The following is a 20,817-nucleotide window of genomic DNA, read 5'->3' as shown; positions in this document are numbered from 1 at the left end:
GACTGATTTTTAAACTCTAGTCCAGGGATTGCTCAATAAAATAACTACAAAGACCAGGTAGTAACTTAGATGGAAAAGATCCACTGGGAAGAGGTTGTGGTAGGCTGGAGAAGGCATGCTGTATCTATCTAAAGGTCACAGTAACTTCTCGGTTTTACCAAGCTTCTGGCTCAGTGTTACCATGGTTTATGAAACATGAGAGAAAACCTGAAGGTTTAGATTTGTAACTGTGGACTCTCTTCCAGATGGACTGTAAGCTCCTCCGTCTTGTCAACTAAATCAAACTGAAACAGAAAATTGGGGCGTGCTAAGCCCACCCATTTGTTGCCAATTTACAATTCTTGGGGGGTAATAGCATCTTAATATGGCTGCATATTACCCATTGTGGGAGCAAGTCCTGGACTCTAATCCCGTCTCATTGCTCAGGCTTCCTGAAGTATGGGTTAAGAAAACGGGTTCCAAAGTTTGTATGTGTGATTCCAATAATTTTTTAACACTAGCTTCATATAAATTTCCCTTGAGGACAGTGAGGAGCAGAGTCTTTGCTATTTTGGGACCTAATGATAAATGCAAACACCATAAACACCTATTGCAGTCTATGGGACGAACGAATTATTACTGCACCATCTCCTTTTTATAAGAACTCTATAAGATGGGTACTAAAATTATCGTCATCACCACATCCTTATTTACAGACAGAGAAACTGAGGCTCAGTGTTGGGGAGGATTCCCCAAGGTTGTCCAGTAAGTGGCAGAAATGAGCTTTGGACTCTGGAGTTAGAAGGCAGAATCCAATTTTTATCCACCATATTATACTTTCTCCCGCTACCTGATATGGACTTTTAGCTTCTATAGCCTTGCTGAGTAACAATGAATCCTACTCCTAAAATATCTTCGGGCATCTGTAGGGACATTTCCTGCTATGGTAGAACACAAGAGCATTATCTTTGTCCCCATCCTTCAACAGGTTTGCAAGATGTGTGAGATCCTTCTGATGACAGAGAGGGAGATTTTCCTGATGTCTGGCTTGAGACCAGAGATGGTCTTCCGTGTTGGTTTCTCATCAAGTAGGAATTGAAAGTTAGCAAATGGAGTTGCAAGGCCAAAGTTATGTGTTTCACCTCCTTGTAGACAAGGTAGTTTTCCCAAGGCCATGACCACAGGGGACAGCCCTAACTGCAGCCAGCCTTCTCACAAGAGCAATCAGCCCTGTTGACAGATGTGTTCCAACCTAGGCCCGTATGCAGATGGCTTCATCACCATAAATGAAAGCTGTACGATACAGCCAAGGAATACAAATAGATTTTTAGCTTCATTGCCAATGCCAAATGATGGGTGGTTCTCTAGAACGAGCGCTGTTCTAGGAAGTGTTTGGAAACCACATCTGAGCTTATCAAAGAGTGCTGTAATTGCTTGGTCTTGTCTGCCATGGCCCCGGATGTGATAGGTATGCTCTGTACTTGTCCTCCCTGGTGTATAGTCCATTCTAGAAGAGCTAAGACATCTTAGCCTTGGGCAGCGCAAAGCATATGTGTTGTAGTTTGTGGTTCTGCCATTTTCTGCCTCTTCCATTTCTGCTTTTCCTCAGGAGACATGGCCAAACACACCCTCTCCACATTAGAGGCATTCCTGATTTTCCTCCTCGTGATGATGACTGCTGTGACGGTAGCCCTCCTCAGCCTCTTGTTTATTACCAGTGGGACCATTGAAAATCATAAAGGCAAGTTGTCATGGGCTCCCTTGGATGCTATTCCTAGCCTGTGGGAAATTTCTGGATGACTGGGGACAAGGAACAGTACCTGGAACAGTGCCTGCTGATAATGCCAATAACAGGGCAGTTCAACTGGTATGTAAGCAGCCCGGGATGGCCACTGAACCCGTCCATTAATTGTACTTTCTGCATTGACAGCAATTGTTATCAGGCTTACCTTTGCCCCCAAGTAGGCAGTTGACAGGCACTCTGCCATGGGCTTGTCTCACTTCTCCGCTGACCTAAGCCCAGTTCAGAATTCTTCAAGGGCCAGTAGTACGAGCATCCCCGGCCCCCCTCCCCCCAAGCCTCTTCTCTTGCTCTTTGCCTTTTCTTGGGCATCATCTTCTCTTGGGAACAAAAGCAGAATGAAAGACCCACTGAATATCGAGTAGTGCTGAGCTTTAGAGAAGGGGGCCTTGAACTCCAATTCTCAGGAGGACCGGTCAAGTTCTGTAAAGGAGGTGGGGTGGGGAGGGGAGTCGGGGTGGGGGAGGTGAGATTCTGGTGAAGGGGGTGTGCAGCCCCTCCTGAGTGTGAGCTGTTAGTTGAAATGGTGTCTCATGGATTCAGATCTCCAGAGTTTGCAGCAGAAGCTGGAAACTGGAGGATTTAGACATCTCCTGATTTTTTTTTAATATTGGGAATGAATTTAGTTTTTGAAAACGATGCAGGCTACATTTGCGGGCAATATTGGGGCCCTGGGCATTTGATGGAGCCCTGCCTTTGTGGTGGGTTGCATACCTGGTAAATGAGTAGAAACGATGGGTGGGTGTTGAATGCTTTGACCGAAGTAAGGGGAGGGCTAGCTTTAGGCCAAACAGAGAAAGAGCCTGATTTTTTTCAGCCTAGTTTTCTCTCTTGTGGCCTCTTCTTCTTTCTGGTGTAGTGTCTACCATGAGCCTGCACTTTGAACTCCCTGTAGACACAGAGGGACAGAAATCCTCTATGCCAGCAGTGTGCAGGGAAGGGGCATGGACTCCAAGAAAGGAAAGCATCCATGGGACTTATTCAGTTTTAGCTCTTAAAGTTAGAGAATCCAGAGGCTGAGACTCACGGAGGTGATCAATGATTATGGTCACTATTCTCATAGTAGGAGCAGCTGTTTATCGTACGGTCGCTTTGTGTCAAGCACTGTGGTCAGGAGTCTACATCCTTTTCCCACTTAATTCTCATGAATCTTCTATAAAGGTAGGTGCTAGTCTTAGTACCGCTTTCTGGATGTAGAACTTGAGACTCTGAGGTCATAAGGAAATTGCCCTTGGCCATTGGACCTGGTTCGGCTTTGGGTGATACCCCATTCCTATGTTAGTATCAATAAGGCAAAAGCAACTGCCTCCTTCCTTGCAATACTTGATGTCTTGTGGAAAACATGGGCTTGGTGTTGAGAAAATGTGGATTCTAACTCCATGTTGAATATGGATGAAAGAGCATTAGATCCTTAGTTGGAGGATCTGGTGTCTACACCTGATTCATCCCGTGTTCTCCATGACATTGTGGTTACATCACTTCTCTGGGCTTCAGGATTCTTAGATGTAAAGCAAAGGAGATCAGACTAGATGATCTCTAGCTTCTCCTGAGCCCCTAAATTCTAGGATCTCAGGGACGTCAGCAGCCAATCTCTTCACCAAGTACTTTTCTGAGCACTAAGGCCTGTGACAGTGACCTCCGTTGCCTTGGCCACCCTGGCTGTTGTCTGGGCTGGAAACAAACAAACAACATGCATGTGTAAGATATCTCAATAGGTAAGTAGAACCAAAGCTATATTCTGGCCATTATTCGAAATTTTTGATATGTGTTAACATATCTATTGTTCAAAACAACCCTAGGAAGTTAGCATATTAGGACTGCCTCTCTTTTCTAGATGAGAAACATTGAGGTAGAACAGGTAAGCGATTTCAGCTAGTATGTTCAGCTAGTATGTGGTAGAACCAGTTTTTAAACCCAGGTTGTTTGTTTCTGGTACCTGCTCTTGTAGTCTTTCTGCCATTCTGTTTCCCTTGATATTCACGTATGTGTGTATGTGGACATATGTGTGTACAGGCACGTACATAGATGGTGATATGATTACAATAAGGTGCAACTATGTTGAACGTGCAGCGATCTCATCTGTATTCCAAATAGAAGGCTTGAGAAGGTTGTGGGTGCAGCGTAGAGACAACAGGGGGGCGGCCTCCTGCCAGGAGGGTTGAGCTGCCTCTAGGTGTGATGGAAATGAAGCAACTTGAAGGGAGTCTTGGAGCTTGGTTGGTGGAACAGAGAGGAGTGGGGGTCTCCGGACGGAGAGAGCCGTGGAGACAAATCCCCAGAGGCTGGCCCCTGAGGAACCTGGCGCCTGCTTTGTGTGGCTAGAAAAGCCCATCAGGAGTGAGTGAAGGGCCATGAGTTTGACAAGGAACAGCTTGTGATGAGAAGCGGATGGACATTTGACACAGGCCTTGATTGTTAGGATGACACATCTCCAGCTTACCAGAAAGATCCTCCTTAGGGTTGTTGTATACAACAAGTTCCTGAGAGGTTTCTTTCTGTTTATTTTAAATATAAGACAGTATATAAAGATTTTTCCATGGGAACCTGAACCTCTGTATTCTAATTGATGCCCACAGATAAGTGGACTGAACTGTTGTTTCTTAAATGTTCTGCTTTTAGATTCAGGCGTTCCGGTCACCCAGAGCCCCCCAACCATGCCGGGCTCCACGACCACTCAAGGCTCGACGCTCACACATGGCTCCACAGCCACCCAGGGACCTCCGGTGACCACCACCCCAGAGCCTCCTCTATTTCAGAACTTCAGTGGCTACCATATTGGTGTTGGGCGAGCTGACTGCACAGGACAAGTAGCAGATATCAGTTTGGTAGGCAAATCATGGGCTCCTCAAGGAGAATGAAACAAGTACTTTACTTTTGCCACTTGCACCCTACACTGATTCCTTATGATTACATCATTGTCTTCCTCCTTTTTCATTGACTTCACTGCTGTCTAACACTGTGAATACCATGCCATAGAGAGCAGAGGGGCCATGCGTTCAACCACAATTCCTTTGTAAAGTCAGTTGGCCACTTTTTTATGAATGGAACTGCTGTCAAACTCTTGTACCACCGGGGACGGGCCGGTACCATAAGTGATGGAAGCAGGCCTCTCTGTGAGCTGATAAGAGTCTAGCGAACCCTCAAGGAAGTGGTAGGGATTATGGGACAACTAGAAAGTTCATGGCTTTAGCAATTGTTACCATGGAGGGCTGCCCTATCCTACAGTTTGTTCAAGAGAAGCTGGAAAATTTCTGAACTGAAGACCTGAGGATCTAAGTCTGTCTGTGGGAAAATACAGGCAACTCTAGTCAAAACTGGAAACCTAGTGTCGGCCAACACCACGCAAGCCAAGTGAAATGCTTCTGTGGGTCAGGTGTGGCCCATTGGCTGCTGGTCTGCAACCTCTTGGCTGTGATGGTGGATGTATTCACTCATATCAACCTTTTTCTAGGAAGCTAGAACGTGAAGTCTGATGAGATTTTCTCCCTCCTACCAAATAGCCCTTGATTCTAGGAATTGTTCCCTGATGTCTATTCTGAAAAGTGGCTCTGGAATGAGAACCCTGAATGAACATTCCTACGAGGGGTAAAGTGAGCGATAGAGAGAGCATTCTGAAGACCAGGATATAACTTTACGGGTGGGTCTTATGACATAGTGTGAAGGGGGGGTGGGAGATAGGTGGATTTTGTCTGACTTGGCTGAGGAATGGTCACCAAGGTAAAATCCAGGGTGTGGTACCCTCAGAAAAAGATTATTGGGGTGCCTGGATGGCTCAGTCAGTTCAATGTCTGACTCCTGGTTTCAGCTCAGGTCATGATCTCGTGGTTTGTGAGATCGAGCCCTGTGTGCTCTGCAATGACATGCAGAGCCTGCTTGGGATTCTCTCCCTGTATCTGTCTGCCCCTCCCCCACTTGTGCGCTCGCGCGCTCTCTCTCTCTCTCTCTCTCTCTCTCTCTCTTTCTCTCAGAATAAATAAACTAAAAAATAAAGAGATTATTGAATCATAAAGAAACCATTTTCTTCTGAAAAAAAAATAAAATAAAGAAAGAAAAGAACACCATACACCAAACAACCAAAGTGAGGGAACCTTCAGTCTTTAGACGCGCCTGGGTATATGGGATGATGGTAGGGGAACTATTTCCTTCTGTAATACCTCAGGCAGGAGAAGAGAACAGAAAACCCTGAAAGGTCTCCGGTGTGGTAACGGAATTCCCAAGCCATGCCAACCCCTTCCTTGCCCGTGGGCCTATGGATGGCTTCTGCCAAACAGATAACTACTTTGCCTTTGCATTTTTGTAACAGAAGAGTAAAGCTTCTCTTATGATGTTGGCTTTATTCTTGAAAACACATGTTATCACCTCACTCAGAGCCACAGTGTCCTGTGGATTGTGTTTTTCTTTCCTACGTGGTCTCTTTTTGCGTGGTTGTGCTTGGTTCTCGTGGCAGGGCAGTGAGGCAGAGGGGCCCTGACTTTCTCTTCCTTCTAGATGGGCTACAGCAAAACTGGCCAGAACGCACGGGGCATCCTCACCAGGCTGTACAGCCGTGCTTTCATCATGGCGGAACCAGATGGGTCCAATCGAGTGGCGTTTGTCAGCATCGACATAGGCATGGTATCCCAACGACTCAGGCTAGAGGTAAGTGATTGAGGTGACAAAAGAAATGACATGTGATTTAAAAGAGAAGTCTGTGGGTGACCTTGAAAGTAACAAAGCCCTCCTGGCTTCTCATCCAGTGAGATTCTACTGCCCTCCACGTTATTAACTCTCGACAATCCAGCTGACAATTATCCCACAAATAATTTCGGTCTGCGCCATCTTGGTCAAAACCTGCTTTCAATTCTGCTGATGACTCATTGTCATTATTAACGTTAATGTATTTTGAAATTTTATTATGTTCTGGGTGATCTTCACATACATTCTCTTATTTAATCCTCCTAATTAGAATCCTGAGAGCGCCAACTAATCACTAACTCTTCCCTCAAGTTTTTATACGACTGAGAATAGATGCAAGGAGCCAAATGAGAATGAAAACGTGACACTGAAATGAGATTGGCCATAAATGTCTGAAGCTGGGTGAGAGGTAGATGGGGGTCTCATTATGTTCTTCAGATTATTTTTGTACGTGTTTGAAAATTTCCATAATAAAATTAAAAAAAAAATACAATGTTAGCGCTCTCACCCTTTAAGTGCTATTGTAGACTATGGCAGGCTCTTCTGTGATTTTTACCTGAATTGAGACCATGTCACCCCACCGTGGGGAAGGTTGAGCTTAGCAGAAAGGTGCCTGTGGGTCCTGGGCAGGCAACAGTAAGAGGCACAGAAGGAGAGGGAGACATAGGGTGATGGGCTTGGACTTCCATGTCTGCCTCTCTAAGCCAGATTCTTGGCCCTGACCCAGTTATATTTTCTGCATGGGATCGGGTCACAGAAAGAGAATGTGCTCCCTTAACGTTTGCTCACACCTTCACGAAGGTAAGGGAGATGAGGGTCTGGACTATCCAGGACAGTGACAATCAAATGCCCACTATTCGTTGTCATGTTCTATCAGCCTCATCTGTTAAACACTGTTACTCCTGCTGTGTGAAGGAGCCAGTGAGAGAGATGAGGGAGGCCCTCAAATATTTCTCCAGTGTCACTCTTTCTTGGGGAATGTGGTGGGATCCTCCCCCATCTATAGACGCTCAGGAAGCAAGATTACATGTTTTCCCCACTCCTACGCTTACAACAAAACCATGCAGTGGGTCTGTTGTTCTCTCCACTTTATGGATAAGGTAATAGAGTCTTAGAGAAGGCAAGTAGCTTTTTCGGTTTCACACAGTCAGCAAGTGGGACAGCTGGGTTCTGAACATACAGACGCCTGATGTCAGATCCCATATTCTTAAAAGTGACATTATTCTATTATCTTGCAGGGAAAAATGCATTGACCACCTGCTTTTTGCGTGGCACTTTGCAGGCAATTTCAGAGGGTACATAGTCAAAGGAGTCATAATGCACGTTCCCTATGAGCTCACTGCCCAGTTGGGGATAGGAGGAAGGGAGTGTAATAGAAAAACACATGAACTATAGTTCACTGGAGTAAAGTTCAGTGGTGTGTAATCTACTGAATAACAAATAGCTCCGGAATATGGTGGTTTAAAACAATAAACATCATCTAGGGGATTCTGGGTGGCTCAGTTGGTTAAGCATCTGACTCCAGCTCAGGTCATGATCTCATGGTTTGTGAGTTTGAGCCCCACATTGGGCTCTCAGCTCTCAGCATAGAGCCCCCTTTGGGTCCTCTGTCTCCCTTTCTCTCTGCCCCTCCCTCCTCCACTTGCATGCTCTGTCTCTCTCAAAAATAAATAAACATTAAAAATAATAATAGGGAAGGGAAACAAAAATAATATAAAAACAGGGAGGGGGACAAAACAGAAGAGATTCTTAAATATGGAGAACAAACAGAGGGTTACTGGAGGGGGTGTGTGGGGGGGATGGGCTAAATGGGTAAGGGGCACTAAGGAATCTCCTCCTGAAATCACTGTTGCACTAGATGCTAACTAATTTGGATGTAAATTTAGGAAAATAAAAAATAAAGCAAGTTAAAAAAATAATAAACATCATCTCATACATTGTGTTGATCAGCAAATCAGGACTGGCTTAACTAGGTGGTTCTGGCTTAGGATATCTTGAAATCAAGGTGTTGGCAAGGGCCACAGTCATTGGAAGGCCTGATTGAACCACTTCCAAGATGACTCACTTGTGTGGCTGCTGATAGAAGACCTCAGTTTCCCCCTTTCCAGATCCTCGCGGCCCAGAACTGTTGCTTCCCCCAAAGTGAGTGACTCGAGAGAAGGAGAAGTGAAGAGGCCACAGTTGTGCTCAGGAGTTGAGCTTCCAGCATATTCTGTCCATTGGAAGCAAGGTACCAGGTCCATTTCACACCCAGGGACAGGACAGCAGAACCTCCCTTCTTACAGGGAGGAGGAGAGAGGAACTTGTGGGCACACAGTGATTTCAAACCACCACAAGGGGAATCCGAAAATGGAACGTAGGGGAAAATTTCACAGTGGATGTGACATTTGAATGGACAAAATTTTAGTTTATTTTAATTCCAGTATAGTTAACGGTAGAGTTATATTTCGGGTGTACAGTCATTCAACAATTACTGAGTGCTCATCAAGTCAAGTGAATTCTTAGTCCCCTTCACCTGTTTCACCCACCCCTTCTCTCGTAACCCTCTGTTCATTCTCTATAGCTAGGGTCTGTGGTTTGGTTTGTCTCTCTTCTTCCCTTTGTTCATTTGTTTTGTCTCTTACATTCCACAGATGAGTGAGGTCATATGGTATCTATCTTCCTCTGACTGACTTCTCTTAGCCTAACACTCTCTAGATCCGTCTATGTTGGTGCAGATGGCAAGATTTCATTCATTTTTTTTTTTTGAATATTGAAAAAAGTTTTTTTAATGTTTATTTCTGAGACAGAGGGAGACAGAGCACGAGCAGGGGAGGGGCAGAGAGAGAGGGAGACACAGAATCCAAAGCAGGCTCCAGGCTCCGAGCCGTCAGCACAGACCCCGACGTGGGGCTCGAACTCATCAACTGTGAGATCATGACCTGAGCCGAAGTCGGATGCTCAGCTGACTGAGCCACCCAGGTGCCCCAAGATTTCATTCTTTTTGACGGCTGAGTAATATTCCATTGCATATGCATACCACATCTTTTTATCTGGATGGGAGGAATTTTAACTGGTTAACGTGGCAGAGGGAGGGATGTAGCCTCCTTTGCAGGCACAAAGCTTCCTGCTATTAGGACCCGTAATTAGAAATACACCTAGCAGGTATGTTGGTCATAATCGTAGAGGGTCTGGGGTGCCGGTTTATTTTGACTTCTGTTAAGGGATGGGGCTTCTGCAAAAACTTTTGAGTGGAGGAGTAATGCAAACCTAATTTTGCTTCAGAATGATTAATCAGACAGCAGTGTTTGATGAAATAGACTGAGGCTGGAGGCCAGGACACAAATTGGCAGCTTTGCTAAGTTAATACGAAGGCTCTACTGGTGGGGACCTAGTTGGGAAAATGGTAATCACACTCGGTATTTCAAACAGAGGAGATTGAACACAGGGGAGTTTTACAACATGTTGGAAGGCTGCACGAACTGGAAAGGGGAGGGAAGCTCGCGGGAAGGATGTCAACTTTGCCTGGACATTTCCCCTGGACCGTGTGAGGCTCACGCAAAGGTCTTCAGTCAGTGCGGTGGCCATGAGGCTACCTGGTAGTAAGAGGTCACCTTAAATGCAAATGAGGTTTGAGAATGAATAAAAATAAAAGCTAAAACTTGCCTAGTTCCCGCGATGAGTCACGCCTGATGGCTCCACGTACACTAATGAATTCAATCCTCCAAACAACCGGAGGAGGCAGGTGCTATCATTATGTCACGTGACAGGTTGGGAAACAAACACGGGCTGCAGGGGATCAGGGAACTTGTCTGCGGAGCTGGGTGGACGCACAGGCATCTCGGTGCCAGTGCCCACACTTGTTACCACGACGCTTACCACTTTTCTCAAGGGTCGGAGATGGTTCTCATGGGGATATGGTGGGGTCATGAGAAGAAATGGGAGAGGCAGGGGTGGACTTTGGGGGTGGAGTGGGGAGGGGAGAGGGGATTAATGTGTTGGACTGCAGAGGCTGTGAAGTCAACAGTCCACCATTTCACCATCCCTTCCTATTTTTACTTTCCCCGTGTAATCTGAGACCCAGTGGGAAGGCCTTTAAATGAACCCACTCTGTTATCCCAGGCTAACCCAAGGGAAAGTGTGAGGAATAAATGTAGCTCAACAATTGCCTTCCCGCTTCCTTATAATACCTGCTTTTAGGCAGGTTCTCAGCCTCAGCTTTGAGGACCGATGACATTTCCAGCATGCAATGAAGGTTCTGGAAGATCCCTGAGCAGTGAGACAGGGCAGAACAGAGGGGCTTTCCGGGTCTTTCTGCGGCAGGTTCCCAGGTGTGTCAGTAATAGGAAACCGAATGGAAACTGAACACAGAGGTGAGCTGTAGAGCTTAAGGTAACTTCTTCATTCTGTTGAAACACCCCTCCTCATGAAGTAGGTAACATGCTATTTACCATGGCTGCTGGCAGACGTTGTTACTAGATGATTGAGTTTTTCTTTTCTTTTTCTTGAAGCTCCGTGGTTCTGAATTCACATTGGAGCATATAGGTTAGGATAGAAGTTTTGGGAGATGTTTGTGGTCTTTCTCTTTTGTTTTAAAATTTGAGTGCCATAATTTTTCTTCCTTTTTTTTTTAATGTTTATTTTTGAGAGAGAGAGAGAGAGAGAGAGAGACAGACACAGAGACGGAGAGACAGAGATACAAAGCACAAACGGGGGAGGGGCAGAAAGAGAGGGAGACACAGAATCTGAAGCAGGCTCCAGGCTCTGAGCTGTCAGCACAGAGCCCGATGTGGGGCTCAAACTCACGAACTGTGAGATCGTGACCTGAGCTGAAGTTGGACGCTTAACCGACCCAGCCACCCAGATGCCCCCGTAATTTCTCTCTTGCTAAGACCTCGATTCTTGTGTAAGCCCGAAGAAGTACACTTGCTATAAAACCCTAACATTCTCTGGGAATAAAAATGGGATGGGGTTAGGAGAGCTTTAAGGTTGACCAGAAGTTCTTTCTCTTTGCTACCTTCCTGTCTTAGTTACAGAACTGTGAGCACATTAGCTTTTCAGAGCAGCCTTTAGTCGAGCTTTCATGGTGCCCCTTTAGCGATGGGCTTCTCCTTCATGAGTGGAGTTATTACTGTTTTAGAAGAAGACATAGGGTGATGAAGAGTGTGGTCTGGATTTGGGTCACACAGGAGCAACATGGAGACTTACTGGGATGGAGAATGTAGGCTACTTGGTCAGAGGGTGTTGGTCTGGTCATGTCATAGTTCCTTTCACATTTGCCTGGCATCACAGGATTGTGTATATGGACGTGGTAACCTAGCAATCGGTGTGTGGGACGCGGATTAGTTAATGAGGCAACACTGTTCATAAGATGTTCCTCATTCAATGACCACACGAGTAGAATGAGGGTGGGGTAGCTCTTCCCCTAAAATAGAAGAGATTGGTGGTTGTATTTACGCGGGTTAAGTATATAGCCTGTAAGTTGCACGCTTCCCAAGCGTGTTCTGGGACCGTCTTGCACCAGCTCATGAGGGCTGGCTGTTAAATATTCAAGAGCTTGGGGGGGGCTCGTTGTTAAATTTTGGAAGCTTGAAATTGACTGGGGCAGGGAGTATTTACACCAGAGAAACTGACAAGCGATTCAAATGAGAGCTTTTCGTTTCCCGCTATGTGACGGTTGATCAGCCTACCACTGCCTGTGCCACACAGAGAGTAGACAGCGTTGCTAATCAAAAAAGGCACTCTTTCTTGCTAAGCCCAGGTTTGGGCTCAGGATCCTTCTCAACACCACGCGTCTGAGAGCCACCACCAATAGACAGGACTAAGTGCGTGACGTAAGTGATATTTGCGATCCCTGCCGTAAATGCACTGTCCTTACTGTGCCGGGTATTAACTGACAGTATCTTACGTTGAGGAAGGTCGCTTTGGGTCTGACACTTTTGCTAGATCATTTTAATGATTTTTGACATTTAAAAAAGGTGAACAGGGGCTTCTGGGTGGTTCAGTCAGTTAAGTGTCTGACTTCGGCTCAGGTCATGATCTCAGTGTGTGGGTTCAAGCCCCATGTCGGGCTCTGTGCTGACAGCTCAGAGCCTGGAGCCTACTTCAGATTCTATGTCTCCCTGTCTCTCTGCCCCTCCTCTGCTCACGTTCTATCTCTCTCTCTCAAAAATAAATAAATATAAAAACTTTTTTAAAAAGTGAAAAAAAAATTTTTGTTAATATTTATTTTATTTATTTATTTTTTTTGAAAGACCATGAGGGGCAAAGGGAGAGGGAGACAGAGGATCCAAAGTGAGCTCTAGCTCAGTGAGCTCTAGCTAGTGAGCTCTAGCTCTAGCTCATCGGGCACCGAGCCCGATGTGGGGCCCGAACTCATGAACCCTGAGATCATGACTTGAGCCAAAGTCAGATGCTTAACCAGCTGAGCCATCCCGGTGCCCCTTGACAAAAAAAAAAAAAAAGGTCAAAACATCTTTCCCAAGGAAGCCACAATAACGCCCAATATCAGGTTGAAGCTGATTAAAGCAGAATCAGAAACAGGTTCTCAGCACCAGGGATTTTTCTCTCCATTGTCTTCGTGATACGTCTGGACCCTATGAGCACACTTATCATGCGTTTAGATGTTCACAGTCGTCCTGAATTACTGCTCAGGATTTCTGTGGGTCAGGAATCCCAGGGAGGCCGAGCTGGGTGATTCCGACTTAGGTTAGAACCGAAGTCACACACACACGCCCACTTCCGTGTCATGGGTTGAACTCACGTGTCGGCTGGGGCTGCGGGTGTTGGAAGGCCTGGCTGAGGCCGAAGGGTCTACTATTCTGAGGTGGCTCACCCGCCTGGCTAGCGAGTTAGTGCTGACAAGATGGTTCCTTTCCGATGGGCCTCCCCACAGGGTGGCTGGGGTGTCCTTAGGTCCCCGCGGTTGCCTGCCCCCAGACCAATAAGGGTGACAGTATATGTCAGGGAGCATGGAGTTCTTCATTTTGGGCAGGGAGGCGGCAAGGGGCCCTTACACAACTGTTCGCTGCTCCCGGGATGCTTTCCATTGGTGTTGCTCAACCGGCTTACGCTCTTGGGTGGAAGCCAGCCTCTCTGGAAAGATGTTTCCTCATTGACACCCATCACTCTTTTTCCCCACTCAACGACATTTGTCTTCAGAGCACTTATCACTGTGTGATACCATATTACGTGCTTCTTTGCTTGTTACCTTTCTCCCTCATTAGAATAAACGTTCCATCAGGATAGGAACCTCATATACTCCTAGTGCTCAGATATTAACCTCATATCGCTCCTAGTGCCTGGATATTAATAGCATGTGTGGAACGATGAATAGCAAACCATACTGGTTCAGCAGTTAGAGAGATGTGGATCCAGGTTGTGGCTCTCACATTTACTAGGTCAGTGGGCAAATTATTTATCTTCTTTACACTTCAGTGCTCTTAGCTAAAAGATGCGGTTCCAAATATCCACCTCTGGGGCTCCTGGGTGGCTCAGTCGGTTAAGCATCCATCTCTTGATTTTGGCTCAGGTCATCAACTTCATGAGATGGAGACTGCATGGGGCTCCGGGCTGACAGTACGGAGCCTGCTTGGGATTCTCTCTCTCCCTCTCCCTCTGCCCCTCCCCTGTTCCCTCTCAAAGATAAACAAACATTGAAAAAAACATCTACCTCTTGGGGTCGTTATAAAGATTTTAAAATAACATAATGTGTGTCCGACCTAACACTGTGCTTGCATACGGCGAGAGTCTATGAAACGTTAGCCTTGATGGTTACTGGTTTTGTTGAAGTTGTGCCTACGATGAGACACTTCAGCACCGAGTGAAGGGCCACTCGACAGGGGTGCCATTGATATGGATCTTTGATTAGACTCATTGGAGCCTTTTCCATAGTGAGTTGCTATGTTATCCCTCTTCTTAGTTCTGTTGTTTTTTTTTTTTTCTTCTTTTCTCTTGAAGGTCCTGAACAGACTGCAGAGTAAATATGGCTCCCTGTACAGACAAGACAACGTCATCCTGAGTGGCACTCATACACACTCGGGGCCAGGAGGGTATTTCCAGTATACTGTGTTTGTAATCGCCAGTGAAGGATTTAGCAATCGCACCTTTGAGTACATGGTCACTGGCATCGTGAAGGTAGGCAAAGGGCCCCAGAGGAAGCTGCCCTGTCCCTTGTTCACAAGTGTTCAGGAGTGGTTTGCTGTGATATGGAGAGAGTCCTTATAGGATGTTGCCCTGAGCAGTCTCAGCACCTGCCCCCTCCGTTCCTGACTCCCCAGGAGCTTCTGGTCTCCGAGGCACTGACTGATTGAGAGGGGCGAGTTCCATGCAGTGAGCCTCCTGCAGGTGTCCAAAGGGACAGCAAACGTTTCCTATGTCACCCTTACAACTGAGAGGGCCCTGACGTCTGTTCTCTGTGCAAAGTCACACAAAAAGGAAGCCATCAAGGAACCAAAAGTCACTGCAAGTAATTCCAGTCTCGCCTCCTAGTTCCCAAACAACATGACAGGGGACCCACTTCATAAACACACGCCCTTATTTCTCACGTCCTCTCTGAGAGTTCTAGACGGCACGGTCTTCTGTGTTCCTGGCTTGGGCGCCTCTTTCTCCTCTCTCCCCACCTTGCAGCTTATTACTGCCTCCCCCAGGGTCCTTTCTCCTGTTTCCCTCATACCTTTCCCTTCTAGATTTAGTCCCTCTCTACTTTGTCTCATGAAGTCCCCCCCAAACCTGGCGATCCAGTTGGCAAAGGCAGAAATGTCTTTACCACGATGTTTTCCAAACCGTGGATGGTAATTCATGGCTGGCTTCCTGAAGTCAATTCCATGGGTTGCAAGAAGGATTGAATGAACAGAACTAAAGTAAAACAGATCGGAGCCTATCATGGTGCAAAACATACGGGAAGGGTGTATTTTGTGAGCTTCTGTTTTAGCACACATACGTCGACGTGTATTAAGTTGTGATGAAAAATGTTTTGCTTATGATGGCTTTGAGTCAGAAAAGTGTGAAAAACTTGGCCTCAGAGGTTGAGGGCAGGGAGAGGACAAGGAGGGTGGGACACCTTCAAGCTAACAAATCCTGGTCCTAGGTCGGGGGGAGTCGCTTCCGGTTTGGCCAATTGAAGCTGCGAACGGTGCCTGACTCAGCGGCTCTGAGACACTCAAGTGACCTTCCCAGGTCACGGCAATTCTTATGTCTCAGCCTTGAGGCCATCTGTGTGCCCCCGAGTGACACTGGCCATGTGGTTCTCTAGCTCTTGTCCCATAGCAGGGGCAGCTAGGAGACCAAGGAAATTGTCCACAGCGCTCCTCTGTTTCTATTGACTAAGTCCTTATCCAACAGGATGTCCAAATTCACAACTGGCTCTCTCTCTCTCTCTCTCTCTCTCACTCTAACCCACAGAGCATTGAGATGGCGCACAAAAATATGAAACCAGGCAAAATCTTTATCAACAAAGGAAACGTGGAAGGTGTACAGATCAACCGAAGCCCCTCTTCTTACCTTTGGAATCCTCCGTCAGAGCGAGCCAGGCGAGGGGCATTATCACAATAAAATCATGGGTTTCCTTTAGAGATCAGCAACAAAAATCTAAGGATGCAGTTGGTACTCAAGGAATGGGTGGGATCCTGAAAGAGTAGTAAAGCTAAAGTAAAGTTAAAACATGTTGATCATCTAAGACTGGCAGAAATAAAAAGTGAATGTGGTAACACACGCCAGCCCGTGCACCAGTCGGCCCGCTCTGCTGGCGGCTGGGGTCAGCGTGAGTGTTGGAAGGACTCCCAGTTTTGCAATCGGGCACGACTCTGGTTCCATCTCTGCTTTATCACTTCCTAGTCACGTGACCTTCAGTGATTTACTTATAGTAATTTACTGCCTCTCAGCTTCTGTAAAGCGGAGATGAAAATGTGCGCAACACGTGTTTATTAAATTAATGAATAGCTCTTTTTGTTAGATCGTTCAGCAGAAATCGTCTCCATCCAGGAGAATGTGGCAAGAGAGAAGACATAAAAGGATAAAGAAGCAGGAACAAAGAACAATAAATAAAACTAGCATAATGGAATGGAACTAAGGCCGATTGTTTGTTTGTTTGCTTAAGTGCTGACCCAGGTTTGCCACAGGAGAGAAGCCCTTGACTGCTGTGGCACAGTAAAATAATATCTCACTTTCAACCTGACCACCTGGCATTTTACATTTGTCTGCGTATTTTTCCATCCATTTCAAAGGAGTTGAGTTTTAGAAAACATAATCCGATTTCCCTTGAAAGGCCATGAAAGAACGCTTGAAGCTACAGGTCAGGGATGGTTTTGATGTTGCATATTCCCTGCTATGTTTAAGAGATCCCGTGAAAATTTGACCGGAGTAGAAATTTCAAAGACAAATCCCTTTTCTAAGAAACACCTGTATGTTCTATAAGATCACGACCATTACATAAAGATGTCAATTTCATCTCCAGTTGGCTGACCTAATGCCACGAAGTGTGATGCTATTTGCAAGCCATTTCTTTAGCTGAGGACTGAGGTCCTGGATGTGGTTCGTAAGACCATAGCACATCAGGAAACCTCGCTCGCTGAAGGCATTTTGACTTTAGTTTTTGTGTCAGCTGCTACTGTTGGTCATACAAGAAGCCCAGGCTCTAACTAACATAGAAGTGACTGCGTTTCTTTGTTTTGACTAGGTATTCTTCAAATACTGACAAAGAAATGATCATCCTAAAAATGGTAGATTTGAATGGAGTTGACCTGGGCCTTATCAGGTACTCTGTTTACTTTTTTTGCTTTTCGTCCTGTCTGGATAGCTTTCCTTAATCATGGAGGTGGGGACGGGGAGGGGGGCGTGGGAGGAAGAGACTAGAATAGTGGCAGCAGCGGCTGGGAATATGTTGAGTAGTTAAGAGTCCAGACTTGGGAGTCAGACACATCTGGGTCCAACCATGGATCCTGGGGCAAGGTTCTCAGCTTTCCAGGGCTCGGTTCCTTACCTGGAAAACAGGGCTAATTAAAGGATGATGTAAATGAGGGATTCAGGTAAAGAAGTGTAGTGTAGCATCTGGGATATGACATAAGGATTCAGTCAATACCAGTGCTTATTACTCTATCAAGATGTCATATGTGGAATTTCTACGATGGCGGACCATTATCTCTTGGTAAAATGAGAAAACAATCTCACCAACCAGGCTAAATGATTATGGGTTTGAGATGATTTATCTGTGTTTTCCTAAAAGAATGAAGTCAAGTCTAATGTAGGACAATGCCAATTAGTGATGGAAGCAGAATTGAGGCCACCTGAAGGAAGCAGATGAGGTGAAATTACAGCCTGGCACAGGTTTTAGTTCAGGATTATATGTAAGAAGACATGTGGATTTTTTTTTTTCATAAAGAAGGCATTTGCATTCATGTGTGAATTTTGTCCCTGCAATTGGACTGACTCAGGAATTGACTGGCTGGGTAATAGCCCCAGGTGCCTTGATGCGCAGACGTCCAAGTGATGGAGGATGCCTGAAGGAAGTGTATGATGGCTCATGGGAGCTACAGTTAAATGGCTTGGGTTCGCTCTGTGTTGTCATTGTGATGAGCTTTGTGACTTTGGCCAAGTGACTTAACTGCCCTGTGGCTCAATTTTCTCTTTCTTTCTTTCTTTCTTTCTTTCTTTCTTTCTTTCTTTCTTTCTTTCTTTCTTTAATGTTTATTTATTGATTTTGAAAGAGAGAGAGAGAAGGGAAGGGGGAAAGAGAGAGAGACAGAGACAGAGAGAGAGAATCCCAAGCAGGCTCCACACTGGCAGCAGAGCCTGATGTGGGGCTCGACCTCACGAAATGTCAGATTGTGCCCCGAGCCGAAATTAAGAGTCGGATGCTTCACCAACTGAGCCACCCCTCAATTTTCTGACTTTAAAAGTGAGGGATAAAGTGAGTCCTTAAAATGTTGATAATAAGCGTGAGTAAAGGTGGTAGGGGCCTATCAGGTAGGATTATGAAATACTTAACTGAAAGGGTCTATGTAAGTCAAATTAATAATTAATTAAAATTAATAAGAGGTGAATGAAAACATTAAGGACTGTGATCAGTACTGGCCCTGTAACCAGGTGGAGAACAGCACGGTGGTGAGGAGTTCTGGTTTTAGGGGTAGATTTTAGGACTTGAGTTCAAATCCCAGCCTTGCCACTTACTAACCTACTTACACCTCAACTATTCCATTTGAAAATGGAAATGATAATGCCTCATAGGACTGTTTCAGGATTAAATGACCTAATACATGCAAAGTTCTACTCTGTGTCTGGCATAGAAAAGAGTTTTATTATTTTGGTTAAATGGTAAGCAGAATAACATTCTACTTCTAAGAACTCCATTGTTGGCTTCTCAGAATGCTTGACGTTCTTTTTATGTATTTTCTTAAATGTTTATTTATTTATTTTGAGAGAGGGAGATAGAGAGTGAGGAGGGGAGGTTCAGAGAGAGGGAGAGAGAGCATCCCAAGCAGGCTCTGCACTGTCAGCGCGGAGCCCGACATGGGGCTCAAACTCACAAACTGTGAGATCACGACCTGAGCCGAAACCAAGAGTCGGATGCCTAAGTGACCAAGCCACCCTGGACGGCCCTGAATGTTTGACATTTTTAGCATTGGAGTTACTTCATGGGGTGTCAAGTGATGTCACTAAAAACTCCCTGATAAAATAAACTTTATTATCTGGGTTGACATGATAGAAGTTATTCTTCCATTATAGTGAATTCATCTACTGATTAGTTGCCAACTGGTGTTGAACACAGTGGACTTTCTTTTTTAAAAAAATGCTTTTATTTATTTTTGAGAGAGAGAGACACAGAGTGTGAGCAGGGGAGGAGCAGAGAGAGGGAGACACAGAATCTGAAGAAGGCTCCAGGCTCCGAGCTGTCAGTATAGAGCCCAGCGTGGGGCCCGAACTCACAAACCGTGAGATCATGGCCTGAGCTGAAGTCAGACCCTTAACTGACTGAGCCACCCAGGGGCAAAAACAGTGGACTTCCTAAATGTGTGCTTGGGGTATGTGTTGTGATGGGCATGGTCCCTATCTTGAAGGCTCTAACAGACTAATGGGGTGATTGGGGCAGGGGACAGAGACAGACAGGCAAGTAATCACAACATACATCAGATGGCCATCAGTGCTGCCACCTGGCCATCGATCGATGCCGTGGGAACTTGGAGGAGGTAGCAGGGATACCTGAGAGCATCGTGGAAGTCATGAAAAGACAGTGAGCTGGGAGGCCAGAGGATGGGCTATGTCAGGGAGGGGGTGAGGGAGGAATCCGAAAAGGTGAGCTAGCTCCAGATTGTGGGGCACTTTGGTGGGCCATTTGGTTAGGAGTCAGTCAGGATACAAACATGTATCTCTGACGAGTTAGAGAATTCCACATTCGCTGGGAGAAGGAGCCTTTTTCCTTACAGTTTCCACTTAACTCTTGGCTGAATGACTGAGATCGTCCATGATTCCCTCTTAGTAGTTTCTGAATCCTTTAATGATGCCCATGGAAGACTAAAAAATGTTGTCGTTCTTCCAGATGTTCGTGGCTTCCTCGCATATAACTATATAACATATCTGGAAGTCCCAGGGCCAACCGTCAAGGTTATAGCAACTCTCCTCCATCTGCTAGGCTTAACACCCTGCAATAACTTGCTATTGTTTTTGCAGCCACCATATGTTATCCTTGACATAATTGCTTGTGCAATTGCCTCTTGTTGCATAGTGGCAATTGCTCTTTGAATGCATTAAAAATGATCCAAAGCATAAAGCCAAATCTGGGCTGCTGAGTAACTCAGCCACCAGATGTAGGTGCCTGCTGTTAGGCAGAATCCCAAGGCATGAGGAGTTTGGAAGCCTAGAATCTCTGACTGGCGGAACATGGGTGTCATCTGCCTCACAGCTCAGCTAAGGGCCAGGTAGGTGATGTGACCTGCCCAGTGTTGCAGCCCAAACTGTTCTCTTCATGCTGGGAACCATATTGAGGTCCACAATTTCTTCTTTCCTACCTTCACCTTTGGTTTCATTTCTTCATTCGGCGAGTCTGCACCGGAGACCTACTGGGTGCCACGCAGGACTTCCCAGTCTTTGGAATGGTGCTTTTCCTGGCCCTGAAATCAGGAATCAAATAATACCCACACCCGGGTTCCTTGAGCAAGTCCCTTAAGTTCTCAGAGACTCAATTTCCATATTTCTCAGATGCAGATATAACCTCTTCTTTCCAGAGATCATCGATTTATTTACTCATGTATTAAATGGTGTAGAATCTATGTGTCATGAACTGAGCTCGTCCTACAGATACACTGATGGGCAAAAGTAGATGGCGTTGTTGCCCTCAGAGAATTTATAATCTCTTGGTAGAGACAAGAGGTATCCAAACAGTCCTTGAAATA

The 20,817-nt window shown here is 45.8% G+C and overlaps 1 protein-coding gene across 6 annotated transcripts in view; it reads left to right on the top strand.

Annotated features, from left to right (window-relative positions):
- ASAH2 (N-acylsphingosine amidohydrolase 2) overlaps positions 1-20,817 on the top strand; it is a 103,739-nt gene that overhangs the window by 43,554 nt on the left and 39,368 nt on the right. For all 6 annotated transcript variants that reach the window (XM_040454224.1, XM_040454225.1, XM_040454226.1 and 3 more), the window contains exons 3-8: positions 1,589-1,720; positions 4,400-4,605; positions 6,269-6,418; positions 14,393-14,569; positions 15,836-15,963; positions 17,109-17,186. In XM_040454224.1, the coding sequence (XP_040310158.1) occupies positions 1,594-1,720; positions 4,400-4,605; positions 6,269-6,418; positions 14,393-14,569; positions 15,836-15,963; positions 17,109-17,186 (866 nt within the window). In that variant the 5' untranslated portion in view covers positions 1,589-1,593. The remainder of the gene's footprint in view (positions 1-1,588; positions 1,721-4,399; positions 4,606-6,268; positions 6,419-14,392; positions 14,570-15,835; positions 15,964-17,108; positions 17,187-20,817) is intronic.

Source organism: Herpailurus yagouaroundi, unplaced genomic scaffold, assembly GCF_014898765.1.
Source record: "Herpailurus yagouaroundi ecotype Mexico unplaced genomic scaffold, PumYag 211, whole genome shotgun sequence".
Lineage (NCBI taxonomy): Eukaryota > Metazoa > Chordata > Mammalia > Carnivora > Felidae > Herpailurus > Herpailurus yagouaroundi.
This window is presented reverse-complemented; position numbering and strand designations above follow the sequence as displayed.